A 23,476-nucleotide genomic window follows, 5' to 3' on the forward strand; every position below is an offset into this window, starting at 1 on the left:
AGTGGAAAGTTGGACACTATAGCATTCGCCTGTAAGCAGGGGGGGGGGGGGGGGGCAGAAAGTTAGGCGGCCCGATGAGGTTAAGGAGTTTGCGGGCATACGGTTGACACAGCTGGCAATGAACGGGGTTACTTGTGGAGACATGGGAGAGGCCTTTGCCCTGCGGTGGGTCAGGCTTTTAACGGCATGCGGACTACCTGTCTAGGTGCGGACGATACGGTGTTTTTCTTTTCAACTTCGCCTAACTGGCACGAAATCTCCGAAGCTTTTTCTATTCTGAGGTTATGCGATAATTGTGCTGTGCGTGCACATGCATTTCTAGGCGCTGCATGGCACACCTTACTACCTACAGAGTGTTTAGCGGGTGTGGACAATCTAGCAAAATTTTTTTTTCAGCAAAAATTTATCCATCTTGACTGTGTACCGGAAATTACCGTAATTGACTTTTGCCGTGCAAGCTGCACTCTAAACACGAGTTTGCCTATACAGGAGTAAAAAGGGCGTAAGCTATTTATTATCGCATTACCTGCTTAATACTAAAGGGAATGCGCTAGAAGGAAGCCTGGTTTCTATTTACTCCTTTATGTTTAGTGTGCATGGACTGCGCTAGAGGGCAGCTTACTCCCTTTTTACTTTTATGTTTAGAAGAAATTTCTTTCTGCATGCTCGCAGAATTTTCCAAATGAATTTAAATACATTATTCTTGCAAACCACTTGTACTTCAGAAGTAAAAACGCTTATCCAGAGCCTCAAAAACAGCCGCAGTAAAGATGCAGATGGCATCGAAATCAGACCAGTCAAACATATAGTGGATCTTATTGCACCTGTATTAGCTCATATTTTCAACACTGCATTGTCAACAGGCGTTTTTCCCCAGAGCATGAAGGTCGCGAAAGTGCCAATTATAGACAAAGGAGGAGATAGGAACAACATGAGTAATTATCGTCCAGTCTCTATACTGCCAATTTTTTTAAAGGCCTTGAAAAGGTAATTAAGGTCCGAGTGGATAGTTTCTGTCGCAAATATAATTTAATAACAGATAGTCAGCATGGTTTCAGACAAAATCGCTCTACAGAAACTGCCTTACTAATTCAGAAAGACATAATACTAGATAATTTTGAAAAAAAATTAATGACGCTTGGTATTTACCTAGACTTCAGTAAAGCTTTTGACCGCGTTAACCACGACTTATTCCTCACAAAATTAGAAAGATATGGCATCCGAGGAATGTCGCTCCAGCTTCTAAAATCTCACCTTCACTCACGAACCCAATTTGTAGAAATTAACAAACATAAATCAAGCCCTCGACAAATAAAAACTGGCGTTCCACAAGGCAGTATCCTAGGTCCCATATTGTTTTTGTACTACGTAAATGATGTTCAAACAATCCCCAGATGTCAGTTTGTCATCTAAGCCGATGACTGTACTGTGTATGTTGTAGGCCGAGATTTATCATGTATGCTTCGCGAAGCAAGCTCCGTTTGCAATACGCTTCAAGAATGGTCGCAAAGAAACAACCTGCTTATCAACGAGGCAAAAACAAAATGCGTCCTTTTCAGGGCTCGAGGGACTTGCGTCAAGATGACAAATACTGTCAGATTAGGACCATTTAGTATATCGTGCGATAAAAGTGTAAAAACACTTGGGGTGACTTTCTCAGATGACATGTCTTGGAACGAACATGTCAAGATTCTTGGCGGGAAAGTGCAAAAAGCTACCGGTATTTTAAATAGGGGCCGTCACTCGTTTCCAACTGGCGTTAAAAAATTCTTTATAATTCATTAATCCATTCACAGCTTGCTTATTGTTCACTGATTTGGGGAAACACGACATTAAAGAATATACATAGCTTAATTCTATGCAGAAGAAAGCAATACGAGCAATTGAGAATGTTCCTTACTTGGAACACACTCAACCACTTTTCCTCAAAAACAATATATTAAAAGCTACTGACGTATATAGCTTCAAGTTAATTAGATGCTACAAGCGAGCAATTAAGGGGAAACTTGAGACATTCCTAACACAGGCAAACTTAGCACACGCAGCGTCTATCCCTATCGTCATCAGGTACCCTGGAACATTCCTTTTTCGCGTACATGCTATGGCCAGCAAAGAATTGCGCACTCGCTTCCAAGCATGTTGTAAATTTGGAAGCGCAAAATACCGGACGACGGACAGAGTAAGGGTATTTTGCGCTTCCAAGTTTACAACATGCATTACCAACTAGCCCGGCAGCTTGCTCTCCTGAGCTTCCAAGCATTCTTAACCGCTTCCACTCGAAAGGCGTGGATGTGGAAAGGCTTAAAAACAACCGCATTTCACTGATATCATGTCATAGTGAACATTTGTGATGTCAAGAGAAATAATCAATGTGGATAAGTTTTTCATTTCATTGAAATTATTAGTGTTTTCGCATTAGACAGATGCGTTGCGTATGCATGTCTCTCTTCCATGTATATTTGTCCGAATCTCTCATTGTTTATATTTCTTTTTTTTCCTGTAAAAAAGAAAAGAAAGAAATTATTGTCCCTTGCCTGGTGCCTTTGTAAACTTCTAGACTTTGATACCTGTAGTCTTGTATGCAGTATTTATTCTTTTTTTTCTGTAATCTTGTAACGGGATATATGCAAGCTGTTACTGTTGCCTTTGCCTTTGGGGGATGGAGCGCTGTCAAGCTGTGTTAAAACAGCTTTTTCTCCACCCTCCCTTTTCAATTTTTGTGTGGAATAAATAAATGTTCAAATTCAAGTAAGCTGAGCACCAGGCGTGGGGAAAGTCTGTGCCCATTAGAAAACCGGCGGGTACCCGGCGACACTGTGTGCCGACCCCCCGCCTTTTGCTTGAGAATTGCGGATGCTCAAATCACAGGGGGTTACGGGACGTTTGGTGGAAACCGTCTGGGGACATTTTTTCCCTCTTTCGAATATGGGGACGTTTTTTCCGAGGACATTTCTTCCGGGGATATTTTATCCGAGGACGTTTTTTTTTTTTTTCCGGAACCCCGCCAGTGTGGGTAGTACTTGACGCAATAATGCCAATTAGACTAGTGGGTCCTCACGGTTATGGCTTCTCGCTTCTAAAACGTATACTTTACAAAGTTTATCCGCGTGAAGAAAAACTTAGAGAGCACTGCAGAGACTGGATTGGAGAAGCCGAAAGCATTAATTAGTGTTTGCCGCGACGTTGGTGGCTCTATAGTCGAATTTCGTAGCCCTTGTCCCAATGACGTAACATGAAATGTTCTAGAACTATTTGAAAACCTGCATATCATCCTACTTCTCAGACATCGACATTCAGGGCTCCATTTCTTTGCTAAGGGATGACGTCACATCCCTACGACGTCACATGGTCTCACTAATCAGCCCCATCAATTGCCCTGATTAATTAGAATTATTATTCATCACCTTTATTTATGGTCAAAATTAGGGTAATTATTTAATGACTAATGTTAATGCCTAATGACTGACTTGATTTTATTTAATCACTGACTTTACTTCACCACACCATTCTTGCTTCTGCGCGGTGCGGACACATTTTGCGAGCACCTGTGGTGTCGTCATAGAGTAGTAGTGATTTCGCATTAATAACAAGTGTTTAAAGAGTTCGTGGTTAAAAACAGCGCAAAGGAGGGCAGACACGAAAGAAATAGAAAGAGACGGGGCAAGCGCTTCTTCCGGTTCATTTCGTCTGCCCTGCTTGCACTGTTGTTAATAATGAACCTTAACCAACTTGCGCAACTATCAGCATTAATGAGTTAAAGATGTTTAAAATCACCAGTTAACTGAAAGTAACCGTGTGGAGTAAGCGCAATTAAGACATCAGCCAATTGTCGCGTCGCATGATGTCGGTCGTTTTGCGCAATAAAAGAAAACTAGGTTTTCGATAGAAGGCTAATTTTCGCGTAGAAGTCGAGTTTAAAGAGTGAATAAAAAAATCAGGAATCGGTTAAACCAGATTTTACCCGCGAATGTAGAGTCCTCGATTTACTACCACAGCACAGGTATACATTACACACGTTTCAGAAAAATTTAACACAGTACATTTCGCATGCTGAAAAATTCAAGGTACACTTTATAGTGACATCTGTCAAGCGTTTGCTTAAGATAAAAACATGTCAAATGTCATTGTAAAGTGTAAGCTGGTTAAGTCATTTTAATGCGAAATCATTAAACATGCTTTCGTGTCTGCATGATTACGTCCTTTTCCTCCTGTACCTCATCCTCTCACTTTAAGCCCTTGTAACTTATTTGTAAATAAGTATAATGAAAATAGCATACCTGTGGCTCTGAGATAGGGGACTCAGAGCTCAGACGAAACTTACGACTCTTCTTTGTTTTTTTTAAAGCAGACTCCTCAAGGGGCACTTTATACTGCTTTCCTCACTGCGGATATAATCTCCGTGTAGGATTTTTGAGTTTGCAAATGCAGACGAGCAAATCACGTACAAATTCGCTTGGTTTTTGGGACACTTATCGGTCAAACACAACCCAAGGAAGCGGCGAAGGGTCGGTATCGATGCTATTGTCATTACGCGTACCAGTGCGAATACTGAAAGGAATCAGAAATGAAACTTGCCGCCCGTTCCAATAGATGCCTTGCACGTGTCGTCACTTCCGGCCACATCAACAGCTAGCGGCCATGCTGCCGAACCATTCGCTTCGTCCGCGCGCGTGCGTCCGCTTCGTAGACCCGTGACACCAGACCGCTCCCGACACGCTTTGAATTGTTCTTACATATTCGGACGTGATGCCTCCTCCTCAGAGCAATGAGCCGTTCAGTGCGAGTTATTTCTCTGAACTTGTTGGATCTGCGCGCGTACGCTATGAAGGAAAAGTGCAAATGTGCGATGGTAGGGACCCGTACACGCTGAGACTGGGTGTTGATACGATGGACGCTGATGTGTTACCTGCAGTGACTCACGGGAATATCGCGAACTATTTAGTGTACTCCTCTAGTTTTGTTACATTAGAAGAAATGAAAGCACGTAAATCATTAGAGGCGCATAACTATTTCACCAGCGGGTAGGTGAGAAGCCTATCTGCGGTGCGCCTACAAGACGAGAAGGTGCTTCTGCTCGCAGAGGTAAGCTCAAGGAACCTTTCTGGCATGTTTCTCAGTGAGCATGCCCAAAAAAAATGACCATTGGAATTTATGCAAATGAAAAATAGACCGTGCTTCTGCCTGTGGCGGCAGCGCTTAGTGACAGGAAAATTTCAGACGTCTGCGTAGGGAAATTTGCGGAGCATGGCGATTAGTAGAAGTTTCACTGGAAAAAATGCAGTGATGAAGAAGATAAACTATTCCTCTCCGCTTACAATGCTGGAGCACTGAAAATTTGTTCTGTCCGAGACCACTTTGTCTGGTGTGTATATGCCCATTTTGTGCAAACAAAAAATGTGCACTGTTATGTACAACTTCACAACATTTTCGCAGGTCAACCATTCCCAACGGCTCAGCGACCACCCACTTAAAGCCTGGATCTTATGCAAGACAAATGGCACTGCGCTTGTTGCCCATTGCGCCTGCATGGCAGGTACAGGCGAGACATGCTCGCATGTTGGAGCTTGTCTCTTTGCTGCAGAAACTGCAGTGCATATCAGGAACTCGGTTTCATGCACCCAGAAAGAAAACATCTGGCTGCCAGCCTATGTTGAAAAAGTGCAGTTTAAACGGCTGAGAGATATCAACTTCACTTCGTCGAGAGGGCGTAAAGAGTAGATTGATGGCACACGTGCTGAAGGTCAGCAGAAGAGGACGTTGGAATTCCCAGGACCTTCTCCAGGAGAGTTGAACGCACTTAATGATGACATCGGAAAAGATGGTACAGTGCCAGCGCTTTTCTCTGTGCTTGAGGATAGATGTGATGTGTTCCAGGAACCAGTTAAAAAGCCAGCAGCACACCTAAGAAATCTGTTCACTGACGATGTGTTAGGCGACAGCTACGACGTGCTCGTGAACAAAGCAAGAGAGTTCTACTCTATCCATTTCAGAGGGCGCTGTAAAGGAAGTAGAGTCATTAACGAAGCAGCAGAGTGACTCTCCACATTGGTTCCTTTACAGAGCAGGAAGAATAACTGCTTATTTGATGAAGAAAGCATGCCACACTAAAGTAGCAAATCCTAGTGTGTCCCTAACCAAAGAGATTTGCTATCCAGAAGCCCAAACTATGAAAGTGCCAGCTATCATGTGGGGTAGGAATCATGAGAAGGATGCCTTAGCAGCTAATGCAAATAGTGAAGGCACAAAACATGATAATTTCAAATTGTCAAAGTCAGGCCTGCACATCAGCACTAGGTACCCTTTTGCTGGGGCTACACCAGATGCTCTGGTCTCGTGTAGCTGCTGCGGAAAAGGTGTGGCAGAGTTTAAATGCCCATACGTGCTTAGGAATGCAACTGCATTCATTGATGAAAACAAGTGCCTGACTGAAGTTAATGGGATCATGCAGCTTCAGAAAAGCCATGCATATTATTATAAAGTGCAGAGACAGATGGCTGTGTGCCAAGTGAAGTATTGTGACTGTAGTTTGGGCATGGAGTTTTCACATAGAACGCATCAAGTGGGATGAAGATTTCTGTGAAAACATCTTCTCAATTTCAGAAAGGTTCTTTGTGAATGCAGTGCTCCCTGAACTGTATGCCAAGTATTTCACCAGGCAGAAGGACAGCGTTGGCACAACTGCATTGTGTAAACAGGCGTATTGTTATTGTAATGGACCAGAGACTGGCAAAATGGTTGCTTGTGACAGTGAAGCCTGCGTGTACAAATGGTTCCATTTTTCTTGCGTCGGACTGACCTGAGCACCTAAAACTAAGCAGTGGTACTGCCCACAGTGCAGAGGAGGTGAAGAGAAACAGCGTGCTTAATTTTGGTTTTATTGCATAGGGTAGTGGTGGTAGCAGATGCTTCAGTGTGCTTCAAACTGCGTCCAACTTCTATGCATCTCTACAGCGGATGTTTAGTTCTCCTTTCCTCTGTAATACATATGTGTACTGTTATCATAAAAGCTCAGTGCATTATAACCTGTGCCCAGTTGCACTTCCCATGTGTTGCTTTGTTTGGGAAATACTGTCTGTCTGGGTTTATGGAGCTGTTGATAGCAGATCAGTGCAAGCCTAATCATACCAGTACCGTACAACAGTTGCCGTCTATAATTGTTTTGAAACTGCAGCCAAAACAAGCAAATATGTAGCTTCGTAGCCTTTCACTTCCTTGCATCAAAGAGCTACCCACTGATTCCGCAACTCCATGTACGGTACGAAAAGGGCAGGTATGATACATTAACACATGTTTGCTTTGAACTTTGAGCATTGTTCTTGACAGTATAACTTGTCATATCCTAAGCATCCTTTAACATGCACCGAACAGCAAACAGGGTTTTTAGTGCATTAGCCCACTCAACATTCTTGACAGTACAACTCGTCATACCCGAGGTTTTCTTTAACGTGCACTGAACAGCACACGGGCATTTTTTGTGTGTTATCCATGCCAACCACTGGCATCCAACTGTTCAGTTGACCCAAAGTCTGCGTAATAAAAAGCTTTGAAGTCTTGCACGAGCTTGGCTACCACTCTGAGCAGAACCTATTGAACTCATTGAAGTTTTCACATATGAACTGTACACACATGACAATGTTTGACGATTGAATGGTTTATTACAAATACACAAATGCAAATACGGAAAGAAAGGAATGTTTGAGGATGAAGTAGTTTATTACAAATACAAAAATGTAAATACAGAAGGAAAGGGTACTTGTTGGTCATGGCAACTGCTAAAATTAATTCTAAACACCTGATCTGCAGCTGACAAAAATATAAGGGCAGGGAAGAACCACATATACCACCAGAAATCAGTATACACATGCATTCCTCATACAAAATGCAAACCATACCAAACCAGAGCATTATAGTGTGCTGTACTTGCTTACGCCCACACCTCTAAAAGTAGGCGCAGTGATAACAAAAGTTTGTAGGATGCCAAATTTCAGAAAAATTTAGTTTTGTGTATTGAGGCAAAAAGCATGAGGAAATATGTATGCTCCATACCATGAGAAAATATCATTTGATTGGCTAGTGAGAGAAGGCACAAATAAATTATTTTCTGCTAATCTGCATCCCACAAACTTCTCTGTCCATGACCACATTCTTGCACTCGTGCATAAATCCCCAGTTATGGTGGGCACCCATCAACAGATTCGGGCACATTCTCTTTGCTCGGTTCCTTCAATGCTGCGACAATCGAAGGGCATAAATTGGACTGCGCAGCACACAGTCACAATTTTGTCGAGTGGAGTGATGCTGTCACCTTGTCGACATGTCACATAGTCAATCGGAAGGACAGACTTCAGCAGCAGAAACTTGTTCCTTATGAGTCCAATTACTCTTTCCACGTGAATACGTACATTAGCAAGCTTCCTTGTGCTTTCCACTTCTGCAGCCGACAGCTGTTTCTTGCCTTTTGTGTATGCTGGCTGATGTAGCCGGGCACGGTAGAAACCAACACTGTCTGCGACGTTAAACCCTCGATCTGCTAGAACAACGTCTCCAGGAAGCAAGTTGTCTAGGAGCCCGCAGTGTTCCGTGATATGTTTGTCACTTACTCGGCCTCCCCAGCCCTCCGAGATGAACGTGACAATACCCTGTGGGGCAATCCCTATCAAGTACTTTGCAGTGTTGCTGCCCTTGTAAGTCGACCACGTTTCACTCCTCGGCAAGTATGAGGACGGTCTCTCAATCTTGATTTCAAAACAGTCTATGATGACGGCCACATCACTGCCGAATGAATCATAGAATGCTTGCGGCATGGTGCGCTGCAGCGCACTTCGTTCGGGCCACATAACTTGAGACTTCAAGCGGCAGTGAGCTACATGAAGCCATTTGTCAAAAATGCGTGAGACAGTAGATTCAGACACATTGAATCTGAAGGCCAAGTCAGCATTCTGAAGATTTAGCTTGATCTTCATCAGGAAGAGCACAAATTCTTGAAACTTTGCCAGGCTGTTGTTCACACTGTATGAAACAAATGGCTCTAGCATTTTGAAAATTGCAAGAAGCGTTGTGAAGCTTGCAATCCCTGTGTAGAATACTACCTTGGGCTCTGAACTTCTCAATGATTCTTCGGTCATCTCAAGCTGCACCTTTTCGGAACGTGTAGTGTACACGCAGTCGTTGAGTCTGATGCATTCTTGTTCTAATGCCCCAATGTCGCTCATGCCCATGTCTGTCTGCACATAAACACCTGGAAGAGAACGTTCGTCGTTTAGCGGTCGTGTGAAAGAAAGAGCCAGACTGCAGAACGACCGCGTAATTATTTCTTAAGTTAAGGCTATGACTGCATGGTGCAAGGCCGACTCACCTGTTTCTTCTCCGGCGGCGTCGACCTCCTCGGCCTGATGCGGCGATGGGGGAACATCGGGCACGGGTGCGGCGACGCCGCACGGCTCTTCCGACCCGGTCATCTCGGTCTCGGCACATCGTTTTCGCTGCCGTCGTTGCAGGCTGCGATCGTGGCGATCCGAGCCGACTGGCTTAGTGCTGTAACCGAGATGCAATGACGGGGCCCAGTCTGGGTTCGTGTTGTCAAACAAATCGGCTGGCGCCCCTGCAAATCAAAATCAGGTTTCAGTCCTTGCTTCCCACGTTTTCACTAACATTTACTTCACGACACAAGCCTCTTACCTGTGGTAAAGTGCGCTCCGCACACACGGAAGTTGGGGTTGTCCGGGTCCAAGTCGGCTCGCTTAATTCGTGACAGCCACAGTGTGCGCCGATTTGTACTAAGCGTCTTTGAACGCTCGCACTTGTCTGCTATGATCCTCGGAATTCGGTAGAAATTTGTGTTCGTCGGCTTCTTCTTTCTCCTTGAGCTGTCGCTACGGTTTGAGCAGCCAACTATAGCGCACAAAACCATACTGAAGCTGTGGAGAGACGCAGACAAAAACGACACGAGCTGACAAATGCTTCCACACCGGCGGTAAGCTACGAGCGGAAAGGCGGCGGTGGTTCGACAGCATGGCCGACTGGCATACGATGGACACCGGATGTGACGTCGGTGCAAGGCATCTATAGGTATGGGCGACCTGACCTATAGCCTCGTGGATTAATTCCATCCCCTAAGAGAAGGGCATAGCGCTAAAGCGCGCATACACAAACAAGCACAAAAAAGAATGCCTGTCGCTAGCACAGAGACTGGGAAACGAAAAGCGCAGAGCCAAAAGCAGATGCAAGCGGTGTCCGATTAGGGACTCGTGGGAGAAGGCACCGCTGAGGGAAATAAGGAACGCAAGAGGAGAGATTTGCCCTTCCCTTCTCCTTACTGGGCGAGGGCGCCGGCCTCTGGCAGAGGCTCTACCCGATGGGGTTCGGTTCTGACTGGCGCAGTGACGTAAAACGTCAACAAGATCTGGAGCGAAGGGAAGGGCAGAGGGAGGCGTGACCCATTCATTCTCTCCCCAATTGGGTCGACCTCCCTCCGCTCCCATCAGCTGGCCACGTAAACACAGATCCAACACGATGCAAACCACCGAAGCGCTCGCGAGCGACCTGCGCCCTCTGCCGAAGCGCCCAGGAGGCTCAGTGCGGAAAAGACCAAGAAGACAGCGATGACGCCGTCTCCATGTTCGCGTCAGCATTTCCTCGCCTCCGCTGTTACCACCTGGGCCGGAGATACGCCAAGGAGTGCACAGATGCGCGGAGTAGCTCTCGGCATCGACCGAATTCACAAGTGAGCCGCACGCTTTAAGTATATGCGGTGGTTTTTGCGTTCGAGAGCCCGCGTTGCGAGAGCTGAAGCAGACGAAAGAGGAGGCCATGTTTTTTTGACTCTCCGTCGTCTGCGATCGAATCCGCGCGTCGCCATATTGGCGGAACACCGCAGCGCCACCCCTTGGTTGCTCGGGGCCGGAGTTTTCAGCGGCGGTGCAGTGACCTACAGTGCATATTCGAGTTCACTGTCGCTGCGGTGCGCTCCGTCGTCGAAGCGCGCGGTAGAGCTAGCAGCGTCGGCTGGGCAAGGCTGGTCAAAGATAGTTTGAGACCTTGCCTATTTATTATGTCTGGCGTTAATGTGCGCATTGTACAGTGACGTATTAACCGGAGGTCCCCTTTGCGCCTCTCTGTTGAGGGCAGTGGATCTCTTCCTCTGCTCATGAGTCGGGTATTTAAAGCTGAGAACTGATATATGGTCGGACGATAAAAAATGAGCGTCTTCCGGCTCTGGGCGACACTGTTATTAGGTAGATGCTGTGGATTTTAATTCAAAATGTGTTTTACGCTTGTTTGTTCAAGATTTTTCTATACCTTACGCAAATCATACTAAGCAATTCTGGACAAAATATTTTTGAGCGGGAAACCGTTTATGAACGCAAATGTTCATATAATACAAGATTTCACTATAACAATAAATGTATCCGCAAATCACCCGACGGCAGTCTATTATTTTTTATTCATGTTATCGCTATCGTCAGAACGTTCCACATTTGTTTTCTATGGTAGCCTCAACTGTTCGATGCGATGGCTGGAAACACTTTAAAAGAAAGATTTTGCTGCATATCAGAATAATGTACCACTCCCTTCAATATTTCCATAGCAGTATCTTACAATTTTGTAATTTTCAAAATTTTTGCCCCGAGAAAGCTGGACTTCGAAGAAGCAGAAGAGCGAAGCGAGCCCAACATCGACGAGATGAATAAAAATTTAAACTAACGGATCGCAATTTTTTAAAAGTTGAAGTTCGCTCCCATCGAAGTGAGATCGCCGCATCTAGGATTTGATGTCCGCTAGCTTGTGCTTAGCGGGAGAAGGCCACATAGGGATGGATGGGAAGGAGGTAAATAGAAATTTGGAGTGAAAGCTACGATCGTGAGGCGATAGCTTCCAGAAGTGTGTTGATCTGACGTGCTCGCGAACCAGCCACACAACATTGCAGAGCCCGTCATCTTGCGCTTATCTATAGCTCCTATTGCAATACGAGTAGTGCTCAGTCAGATGGGTGTGTATAAACCATCTACATGCTTGGTAGAGTGTTCATTGAGATAAAGCTTATGAGCAGTGTAAACATGGGCACCAGAGAGAGAGGGTTTATTGATAGGAAAGGCAGAGAGGTTGGCCTGAAAAATAAATATCTGGCCTGCTACTCTGCTCTGGGGGACGGGAAGAGGAGATAAAAGAAGGTCACGATGGGGGACGATGATGATGGGAGGAGGCAGATGAAAAACTACTTTAAAAAAACAACAACAAGGCACACTTTCTGACATCACAAACGCGAGACAAGGTCCGTGTCGCTCAAAAAGCGTGAGAGCGCTCGCGATGCCTTTACAGTTCTAAAACTATCTGGCCAAGCGCCGGGGATCACCAGGAGACACGAGAAAGTAACCGCAAAAATTCTGGTTCACGGGCAGTCCGCGCAATCGCTTTGGGCAGTTTGCAAGACTTGCGAAGACGACTAACTTTTCCTCGCGACTGCTGCCACGTAGCCCCGACGGAGCAACCGCAGGCTTCCTCGCTAACTGCATATCAGATATGGGACTGACGGGTTCGGAAAATGCTCATTCCCCCCCCTCCTTACTCCCCCCCCCCACATACACACACACCACTTTCATTATTCACGTTTTTTTCTAAATTCTTTTAAAATATGGATTTTTGTTTCTTCATTTCATTCCTTTTGTTTCGTCATTCTGTTTCTTTCAGTGCGCTTTTTTTTCCCGTCTAGTTTACGAATCTAACGGTATTTGTTGCGGTTCTTCTTCGCAGTTCCGGACAGTGGCGAGAAAACAGAGAACCCGTTTTTGTGCACAAACACGCTTTCCACCTCCGCAATCCGCAGCCGTCTGCTCGTTCTGAGAGCCATATTTTATGAGCAACGTCGTTCCATGATTCCTACCCCAGCATGATTTGCTTCGCGAACCTTGCCCTTACCTCCCATCCTCCGCTCTCATATCTCGCCATTTCACTGGCGTCCATTCTGGCAGGCCTAGTAGTTACAGCGTCGCCTCAACGGGGCGGCGAGTTCGGCCCTGGTGCATCAAGCCTTCACCGTTCTGGGATATCGATATGTGACGGAAATATTAATATACCGGAGAAGGGATCTGTGTGCCTAAATGTGAAATAAAAAAATCTGATTTGAATGTGAATTAGGTGCCTTCTGCTTTTCTCCGCAGGCGACGTGACTAGTGCCAAGCCGCATCATCCGGTGACAAAAGAACTCCAGGAAGACCTCTTTCCGAGGCCATGTTCCGACCCTTCAGATGGCTCATGGGCGCAGCTAGGGACGACGGTTCCTCCCCGAATCCCGTCCCCGCCCAGCATACAGCCAGCGTCAAGCCTCTGGACTGGTCTCTGGCGGAAGAACTGCGCAACAGTGGCTGCGCATTCTGCGAGTACCACAGAGACAAGAAGCGCGACGGCGACTCCACCGACGGAGAGCGTGGCGACCTGGACGACGCGAACTCCACCACTTGCGCCCCCAGACGTCCTTTTTCGGCAGCAGAGTGCGACGTCTTCGGCAACGTGTCTGCCTGGAATGAGTGCCTCTGGCGCTTGGGGCTGGAACTCAGGGAGGACGGCCCTGTGGGCAGGCTGTCTGTGGTTTCGCTGGGCGGCAGCATGCAGCATCGATGCTCTCGTTGCGGAAACCTCCACGCCGTGGCAGCGGCTCGGTGTCTCAGAGCCCTGCTCACAGACCACTGCTGCATTCGGGGGCTCTACGTCAGTTCGGCCCTCGTGGACGCCGACTGTGAGGGCCTGTTGGAGGCGCTGTGCGGCCATGAGGGCATGGAGGAACTGACTTTCCCCGACCACTTCCCTGACCGTCCCGAGCTCTGCGGCGCCTTCGTGAGGGCGGTGTCCTCGATGACGGCGCTCCGGGAGCTCTGGTGCTCCGAAGCCGACTACGTGAGCGCCAAGGACGGCTCGACGGCGAGGGCGTTCGGCGAGTTCATCGAGGGAACCACTGTGCTGAGTAGTCTCACAGTGACCTTGCTGGAGACGAATGAGGCAAAGGACTGCACTCTCTTTAAAAGTGAGAATCAATCAATCAATCTGTAGTCGAGGGTTTAACGGCATACCGTCTGGTCAGGAATCATGGTGATTAGGATTGCTGGTCACTGGCCAAAGTCAAAGGATAAAAAGACGTTTCGGGAGCACTACGGCGCCCTTGTTCACATAGTGAACAAGGGCGCCGTAGTGCTCCCGAAACGTTTTTTCATCTTTTAACTTTGGCCAGTGTCCAGCAATGGAGTGAACAAGGGAGTCGTAGTGCTCCCGAAACGTCTTTTTATCTTTTGACTTTGGCCAGTGACCAGCAATCCTCACAATCAATCAATCAGTCATATGACTGATTAATCTGTTCGATATTTATCTGATTATTTGATTTATCTCAGTCGAAATATACGACAGAGCTGGTCTCAAAATACGACAAAAAATTATCGTCCTGTCGTTACGACAAATTTTGTCTGCAGCATTGCGAAAATGTCTTTTGTCACGACTGGATTGGTTTGGTCGTTACGACAGGAGACTGCACAATACTAAGGAAAGTTCCGTTGTTACAATAAGAATTTCTGTTGTAACAACATTGCTGCCAGGTCCCAAAATGTTAGAGGAATATCTGTTGTTTTTAGATAGAGACTTCATTGTAGTCAGTGATGCCAATGGATGGCTGCACTCCGTCCTTTTCTGGGTGAACTCATTCACATTAGTAACAGTAACAATGCAGCAGCGATAATTTGAAAAATTTCTTGTTACTAATTTAGAAACTTTGTTCATTTCCCGCTGTTTAGTATCGCCCTCGGGGTGTCCCAAAAAACCGCGCTGTAAAACGAAACACGTGAGCCATCAAACCTGGCTCTGACGGCTCAGGTGCGGAGCTCAGTGCCTCTGCCTCCCTCTTCTCACGCAGCTTCCTCAAGCGCTGCTTCTAAGAGGTGAAAGAGCAAAGCCCTCGCATGAAGTTGTTTTAATTGTTGTTTTGTTTTTTTTGGGGGGGGGAGGAAATGGCGCAGTATCTGTCTCATATATCGGCGGACACCTGAACCGCGCCGTCAAGGAAGGGATAAAGGGGGGAGTGAAAGAAGAAAGGAAGAAAGGGGTGCCGTAGTGGAGGGCTCCGGAATAATTTCGACCACCTGGGGATCTTTAACGTGCACTGACATCGCACAGCACACGGGCGCCTTAGCGTTTTGCTACCATAAAAACGCCTCCATAAAAAATGAATTCCCACGTTTCACGTTCGGGATCGCCTATAGCTGTACAGTGCGCACCCGATGAAGGCATACAATCTAAATAGAAAGGAGTAAAAAGGGAGTAAAATGTCCTATAGCGCACACCTTTTTGCAAAAGGGGTATGCGCAGGAGGACAGTTTACTCCGTTTCCTACTCTCATGTAGGTGTATTCGTGTTGTGTACCTATTCACGTGCTCCACCTGTTTCGCCGGCTCCCCATCTATTATAAGTCGTCGGCCGCGCCTCTTGAGTCTACAAGGTCGAAGGCTGTATAGTCGGATACAACCCAATAACGACACAGCAAGTGCCCTTCAAAGGAATCCCTTCCGCCAATAGCCTCGACCGACTGTCATGACGTCGCATTTATCAGTTATAACCTATGAGTTAATCCCCTTGCACCTGCTAGCTGCCAGTGATGTCACGCTACCAGGTGCAAGAGGAGTAACCACGACGTCCTGAAAACCGGTCGACACTGTTGTTTGGAAGGGGAGTTTGCCGCTTCTTGAGTGGTATCCGACTATAATGGACGTCAGTGTCTGGTTGTGAGTGTAAGTGAGTGGTTATAAGTGTGGGCGAGTGGCAATGAGAGTGAGTGCGAGTGGTCGTGACTGCGAGTTTGGTTGAGCCGCCTCTCATGCTGACGAAGTGCGACTATATAGCTTGCCTCTGTGCTGCGAGGCCTAAAGGCCAACCCGTGTGAAACGCATTTGCACGACGAACTTTGCACGGCAATGGAAGGCGTGGCTGCACACCGCCCTATCTTCGCCGAATTGCACCACGTGCGACGAAAAGTAGGCATCGCCAACACAGCGACGCGCTTTCGAGCAGAGCTCTCGCATCGGAGGGAATTCGTCAGTTTTCTGCGTCTACCGAGATGGCCAGTGCCTGCAAATGCCTAACATGGGCTCTCGGTTCGTCTTATCTCGCCTATAAAAAAATCAATGGACAGTACTATTTGCTCCCCACTTTTATTTCTCTGACTATTCGGCAGCTCCTTACTAAAAGTCCTATTAAAACACCCCTGGGAGGCCATCTCTCCCATCAAAATAGTCTATAGACAGTCTATAGACTTCTTAGACTATGGTGCCTTTCTCTAGATGTTTCTTTTCGCCCGTTGTGCCTTAGTCGGTGCGGGCTGGGCATCATTATCTTTATTTTTCTCTGCCTACACTAATATATGCATACTCATAGCATAGACTGCCTATAGACAAAAGTCTACTAAAAGTGCATGGCCATAAATCTATAGATTGTCTATATACTGTCTATAGGTTTTGAGTTCCCAGGTTCGAACCCGACCGCAGCGGCTGCGTTTCGATGGAGGCGAAACGCTTAATACCGCATTTACACGGGCGACCTTAACCACAGTTAAGATAACTACGGTTCCCTGTAACTATAGTTAGCCGCGCTCACACGGCAGACGAAACTGCAGGTACGCCACCTAACCATAGTTACCCAAACCGAGCTCGCTGACCACCGTTTGCTACCTTACCGACAAGATAGCGGCGCCCGTGGCAGCAGCAGCATCGAACGACTCGTCCTCCCCGAGTTTTGTCATCGGTCTTTATTCAACAACCGCGGCCCTGATACGCATCTGATACGGTAACACGCGCAACGCTCGGATATATGCTGCGATTGTAGCGGAACTGAACGCCGGGCTGCCGCCGGGACAAGGCCCATACACCAGCAAGCAAGTGAAGCTGAAAATGGAAAACCTCAACAAGAAATACGGTGAGTGCGACCTTTACCGAATGATGCTCGTGCCATCGGGTTCTTGGCGCTGTTTTCATAGTGCAGCTGAACTGCTTAAGTCAGCCTCGCATGTGCGACAGTAGCATGTGTTGTCGCTGGAGCAACGCGTCGATTCTCTTCGCCGTCGTCGCACAGTTCTGGAGTGTCGAAAACGATCTTGAGAATGCATTGTCGAAGTAGTAAGGAGTCGAAAATAACGTCCTCGGGCAGGAGCAGCATACGCAGCACTTAGAATCTTCGCTCGTGCACGCGTGCTCGGCGCTGCATGCAATCTTCGTCTTCCTCGTAACACACGTGTTGTTCGTCGTTTTTATTTGCACATTGCGAGCTGCAGCGCTGACAGTATTGCTGTACACGTCGCTGTTTCTGGCCACCTGCTAGAGCAGCAATGTAGTTAATTGGATTTCTAGTTTTATTTCATACTTCTTTACCAGCCTTCACTTTGTACTCGCAGCATTTGTGAAGTAGTATACACAGTGCAGCCTGGGAAAGATATGAAAAAAATAAATCTAGAAATTAACCAAGTAAGATATTGCTAAAATGACAATAGTTGAACCGTAATGCACAGTCGTGGCTTCAGTTGCAAAGTAGCAACTAGCAGGATGTAGTTTAGCCATATTGCAAATGTAAATTGCATGCATTAATTTCACCAGTACCTGTGCATATGCGTTAGACACGTATCTATGAAATTTTATTCTTGCATTGAGAATGTGTACAGTGAAGCTTAATCCACTGAGAGAAATGCTGTGATCACAACCTTCAAATGTTTTGTTTAGCAACACATTTATTAGCTCACATCATTTTTATTTGTCCAGGCAGCTGAGACAGACAGGCACTTCAACTGGGTCGCATGGTGTTCCATGGATCTTCTACTGGCAGCTCCAGTTTCCTCCGCTGCCTTCCCATCAACGATGATGGGCGAGTCGAGGAAAGTTTAGAGGTAATTTGTGATTTATAACATTGCGTGTAATCTGTCATTCAGATCACTTCAGAATTCTATTGCTGCTCGTTTCTCAGTGCAGAACTTATACTCATTATAAAAAGCTGGCCAACAATAGATAAAAAAGAACAGACTCAAGCAGTTGTGTAAACCACTCCCACAAACATGGGCACTGGCCTACACGTCTACATTTTTGCCTTGTGCTGTTGTTCTTTGTCATGAAACCTGAACCAACTAGCCAAGCAACTCCCACTGCTCGTCCATAGATCCTTGTTTTTTTTTTCTAGCAATTCTACATATCGGTAGTTAGCTGGTTGTCTCCGCATATGCTTAATGTTACCATGCCAGAGGAAAGACCACTTTGTTGTACAGGGAGTTCAATGTGCATTGCTGATTTAGGTTACATCTTTTTTTCAGGTGGGAATCGTATGTCAAAAGGCACACACTGCGGATGCATACGATTTAAGTCTCTAGTAAGATGAAGTTATGGTACGCACCAGAATTTCGGTGCCTTTATTTACATGATATATTAATATTGCTAGTGCTGTATGACAATTCATCTTTCACACCTGTGCACATGCAGCCTCACCTTCATCCTTCTTTCTTGTAGATACTCATCTTCGTCTGTTGATTCTATTAGCAACTGGGTTTGAATACAGTGGAGTAATACAGCAACCTGTGGATCATAAGCTGTTATTGCGAACTGTTGTTTCTCTACAGGGAGCCTGAAGGGAAGTAGCAAAGTAGATAATAAATTTCTATGTGATATCTGTAATGTCCAAGTAATTCAATAAAACAAAGTGGTAGGCTAGTTGGTGATTCATACTTGGAATGAACGACAGCGTAAAAAAGGACAACCACAGAAGAGAGGCGTTCTTTGTGCGGTGTCCTCTTCTGTCGTCCTTTCTTGCGCTGTCTTTGTTCGAAGTATATGTAATATCTGTATTGTATTAAGTTTTTGTCTATGAGCTCTTTGTGCATGCTTTCCGTATTTATTGCCACTTCACATAAAATACACTCAATTGCAGGTTCAGTGCTGTCTATTCCTTCTTTCTGTATCATCCCATTTTTCGTGCTGTTTTTAAGCCTTGAATGTTGAACCAACTGACCCAGCAATCCTTTCTTTGGAACCATTGGACAGACTCGGGGGGGGGGGATGTAGAGTAAGCTACTCCCACAACCATGGGCATTAATGGCAATGGGGAGCGGAAATGGCACTTGCGCCTTCAAATCACAGCGCCTTGTCGTGCCAGAGTTCGCGCCTCACCTTCCATGTACTTCTGTTCAACTCAACCTCATCAGCTCGGTTTACCCTTGGTCAACCATGCCCCACATGCTTGCAAATGTTTAACATATTGCTTGTTATTGATATTGATCAGCTTGGTATACTGTCTTGTTCAGCTGTTCATTCATTTATTTGTGCATACTGCGAGCCATAACTTTGGCCCAAGCAGGAGGGCACACAATTATAAAAGCCATAAAACCATTAGCCGCAACAGCCACAAGTCATTTAAAGGACATAAAATCCAACATTCATCGCAACACCAACACTAGGAGCCGTACAAAAATCCTCCAACTCCTTCACAAAACTTTTCGAGTCACATAAACCTAAAGGAAGGCGATTGCACTCCGCAACAGTATTCAGGAAGAAACTGAACTGAACCCATTGGTTCATGTGAAAGTTGGGGCTAGGAAATGCTGATGTACATGTCTGGATCTTCATATATCTATTTAGTTATGTTCAGGAAAACAAAAGATTGAACCACTGCCTTCTTTCCAGTTTGGCCATTATAAGTTAGTGTTTTTGTAATATATTGTGGAAGCAGATGATTACATTACATTAGGACACATTTAACCTCTTTTCTGAGATGAGAACATGATGTCTTGTATGTTTCACCATGTGCAGCTGCCAGTTGTCAATGAGGCACCAGACGGCTCGGAAGTGCTCCTGTCATGGGAGGACAGCCTGCCTGAAGGAAGCAGAAGAGACGGCCTCTCACAACTTGCGACCAGCTCCCCCATTTGCAGTGCCAGTACTGCAGTACCTGCACTGCAAAGCACAGGCAACAGCAGCGGCGACACAAGCAGAGCCAGTGCTGGCGTAAGCAGCAGTGCCGGTGCTGGCACAAGTTCCAAAAGAAGGGAACCCTAAAAGAGCCGCCACAACCGACAAGGATCTATGCTATAGAGCATAGCATAGATCAGCTAGTTGCCGTCCATAAAGGAGAAAGCGAGGCAGCAGCAAAGGCCGACCGCAAGGCACACAAAATGTGCAAAATAATGGTGCACCTCCAGAAGGAAGCGAATGCCATAAATGCAAGCATGGTGCAACTTCTTGCAAAATTTCTTGCCCAAAATTGAGCGTCGACCTCGTTCGCGACAGGCCTGCTAAGGGCCAACATAGGCTTGACACACAAGACGTCCGCAGGATCTTAACTTCACAAGCACAGCACTCACTGTGAAAGAAAAGCCACGAAAATAAACGATAGCAGTGAGCAGCGATGCGTCGCAGCGAGCAGTTACGGGGTAAAGAGGCTAAACTAGCCAAAGTAGAACGCGCAGTCGGCTACGAAGTCGACTGTGATCATTGTTTAGAACTCGTTTTTAGATTTCGGCTAACGACAGCCACAAGTACAAAAAAAAAGTTTTTAAGCAGGCCTTAGCACAAGAAACAACGTTTTTCCTCTTATGTGTTCTTTTCAACGTAGCCCTGTTTAATAATACGCCTCAGTGGGCGACGTTTTACCTTCAGTGAAGCGAGTATCACATGATCTGTTTCGTCGCACTAACCGAGATGGCTGAACTTTGTGTAAGCGCGGCTAACTGCAGTTAACTCTAACCGCGGTTAAACGCCTTAACTGCAGTTAAGCTTAACCACGGTTAAGGCTGCCCGTGTAAAGAGGGTATAAAGGCGCCCGTGTGCTGTGCGATGTCAGTGCGCGTTAAAGATTCCCCAGGTGGTCGAAATTCTTCCGGAGCCCTACACTACGGCACCTCTTTCTCCCTTTCTTCTTTCACTCCCTCCTTTATCCCTTCCCTTACGGTGCGGTTCCGCTGTCCAACGATTATGAGACAGATACTGCGCCACTTCCTTTCCCCCAAAACCAACCAACCTATTGCCTATAGACTGTTCTCTAGGGTTCGTCTATAGAGAGTCTATAGAATTTATCGACAGAAGTCAATGAACAGTCTATAGACTGTCCAAATAAGTTTTTGTAAGGGCTAATTGCCCTGCTTTCGGACCACTGCCGCGCAGGCTTGAAAAAGAACACCAGCATCAAGACGCTGATGCTCCGCAACTTCGGGTTTGGTGCCGAGCAAGTCGAGCGCCTCGCGGCGGCCGAGGACTACCTGCTGGACAGCGCTAAGATCGACGCGCTCGTGGTGCGGCCGGGGCGCGGCACCACGCTGGCCCTCCAGGTGCTGTCGCGCACCATGGGGCCGAGCACCAAGTGCCGGAAGTTCACCATGAGCGCGTGGACCGTGAACGAGCAGAGCCTGCGCGCCGTCGCCGCCATCATCGCCGGAAACTCGACGCTGAAGCAGTTCCACTTCACGTTCACCCACACAGCTGGCGACAGGAGGTTCCCCCCGATGTCCGAAGAGGTACGTGCAGTGGGGTACCCCCTAGCGTATAGGTTTAAACCTACGGCGAGGACAACTGCATTCTATTACTGTTCACAGCAAAAATTGGTTCTCTGGCTTTTTCTGGCTATGTTGATGTTTGTCCGGCGCTATAAGATGGAACTGTCGCTGGAAAAATTGCAGGTAAAGATCCATCCGCCAGTGTATTTACACTTTCGATGCCCTCAACAAGAAAAGGGGGGTTTTGACCGCTCTGAAGTGAATTCCTCTTATGAGAATGGTTTTGGTTTACGGGGGTTTAACATCCCAAAGCGACTCAGGCTATGAGGGACGCCGTAGTGAAGGGCTCCGGAAATTTCGACCACCTGGGGTTCTTTAACGTGCACTGACATCGCACAGTACACAGGCGTCTAGAATTTGGCCTCTATCGAAATTCGACCGCCGCGGCCGGGATCGAACCCGCGTCTTTCGGGCCAGCAGCTGAGCGCCATAACCAATCAGCCACCGCGGCGGCTTCTTATGAAAATGGTCTATAGACAGTCTGATGACTTCTTATAGACTCTTATAAATGTATGCCTTCGTATAAATATTACGTTTGGTCTATAGACACACCCCGCCGCCGTGGTGACTCAGTGGTTATGGCGCTCGGCTGCTGACCCAAAAGACGCGGGTTCGACCCCGGCCGCGGCGGTAGAATTTCGATGGAGGCGAAATGCTAGAGGCCGTGAGGCGACAAAATGCAGTTTGACTCGAGGACTGTTATCAAGTTGGAATATATGTGCGCTAATAACATGCACAAGATGCTCGTTAATACGATACATCTATAGTTAAGGGAAGAAATGAGCGTTTACAAATGGTGTACTACACTGTCGCGTATCTGTGACGACAGTCGCGTATCGGTGGGTGTATTAAGGCTGATGATGATGATGGCTTTCCTAATGTATGACCACCATTCATGAACGCCTGCGCCGTTGTGCAGATGTCTCAATGATTAAAACCCAGTAGTGCAACACTCTTATGCCTGCAGAAAAACGCGAGAATTTTCATTTACGACATACTGCGCCCATGGTACACGGTTTGGCCTAAAGGAGGCATCTTCAGCAGCAATTTGTAAAAATAGAAATTTTCTAATTAATCAACGCAGCAGAGTGGGTTGCAGTTGAGGACCGTGGAGGCAGGAAAACTGAGGAGAGGCCCTCGCTGTCCGAGCTGCACGCCAATAAGTGTGCCGGAAGTCTCGCGCTTTCGCAAGGACTTCTGGGAGTATTTGGCCGCCGGCGCAGTCAATGGCAACGCTGGGCTCAGCGGCGTCGTCTGCTGCATTGTCTGCTGCGAATGCGCAAGCGCGCTCAGACGGCAGCACGGTGGAAGAACATTCCACCGTGGACGGCAGCCAAGTAGGGGGGGGGGAAGCAGAGGTGATCAGACTTCAAAAAATGTGACGTAACCGCCTCTCCTGAGTTCTTCCCTTTCTCCATGTGAAGGACCAACACCACTCGGCGTCTGACCCTCCTGTTCCCTGTTTCGCCCCTTGTTGGGACACGCAGGGGGAGGACCCCAGAGACAGGACCACCATCCGTGCCCTGCTAACTGCGCTGCGTCGCAACACCTCACTCCGACAGCTGTCGCTGGACTTGTCCGGTTTCAACTCCACCTGTTGCTTGGAGATCATGGACACACTGGCGCGGCACACGTCGCTCGAAGTGGTCATCATCCAACCCCAACGATACACCAACGTTTATCGCTTGTGTTACGAGCTACACATGAGCGGTTCGTTAGCCGGGCTGCTTCCGCAGGACCGCCCCAACATCGGCGGCACCGCTCTGCCCACCAACTTGTTCAGCGACCATAAGGTGCGGTTCAACTGCAGCCCGCACTTCTGGCAGGAAGGGACCTCGCAGCCTCTGGAAGGCGTATTCGTGCTGCCTTCGTTCAGCCTCATAAAGATCCTATGCTTGAACGTGTCCGAAAACATCTTCAAGTTCC

The 23,476-nt window shown here is 47.0% G+C and overlaps 1 protein-coding gene and 1 long non-coding RNA gene across 2 annotated transcripts; one reads left to right on the forward strand and one right to left on the reverse strand.

The window, feature by feature from the left end:
* The first annotated feature begins 4,901 nt into the window (after positions 1-4,901).
* On the forward strand, positions 4,902-7,556 carry LOC144101058 (uncharacterized). The gene is made up of 2 exons (XR_013307926.1): positions 4,902-5,082; positions 5,434-7,556. It is a non-coding gene; the product is annotated as an uncharacterized LOC144101058 (long non-coding RNA).
* A 630-nt stretch (positions 7,557-8,186) lies between these two features.
* LOC144102195 (uncharacterized) lies at positions 8,187-10,042 on the reverse strand. Its single transcript, XM_077635508.1, has 3 exons — positions 9,679-10,042; positions 9,356-9,601; positions 8,187-9,238 (listed from the first exon to the last, which is right to left on the reverse strand). The coding sequence occupies exons 1-3, from the start codon at positions 9,908-9,910 to the stop codon at positions 8,187-8,189; spliced, it is 1,530 nt and encodes a 509-aa protein (XP_077491634.1). The 5' UTR covers positions 9,911-10,042.
* Positions 10,043-23,476: the final 13,434 nt, after the last annotated feature.

This window comes from Amblyomma americanum, chromosome 8, assembly GCF_052857255.1.
Source record: "Amblyomma americanum isolate KBUSLIRL-KWMA chromosome 8, ASM5285725v1, whole genome shotgun sequence".
Taxonomy (NCBI): Eukaryota; Metazoa; Arthropoda; class Arachnida; order Ixodida; family Ixodidae; genus Amblyomma; species Amblyomma americanum.

Excerpts from the sequence above, each read along its gene's own strand:
- LOC144102195 (XM_077635508.1), bottom strand. The coding sequence starts at position 9,910 with ATGGTTTTGTGCGCTATAGTTGGCTGCTCAAACCGTAGCGACAGCTCA. Across the intron at positions 9,602-9,678 it reads CGGAGCGCACTTTACCACAG|GGGCGCCAGCCGATTTGTTT; the intron begins GTAAGAGGCTTG and ends TTTGATTTGCAG. Across the intron at positions 9,239-9,355 it reads CGCCGCCGGAGAAGAAACAG|GTGTTTATGTGCAGACAGAC; the intron begins GTGAGTCGGCCT and ends GTTCTCTTCCAG.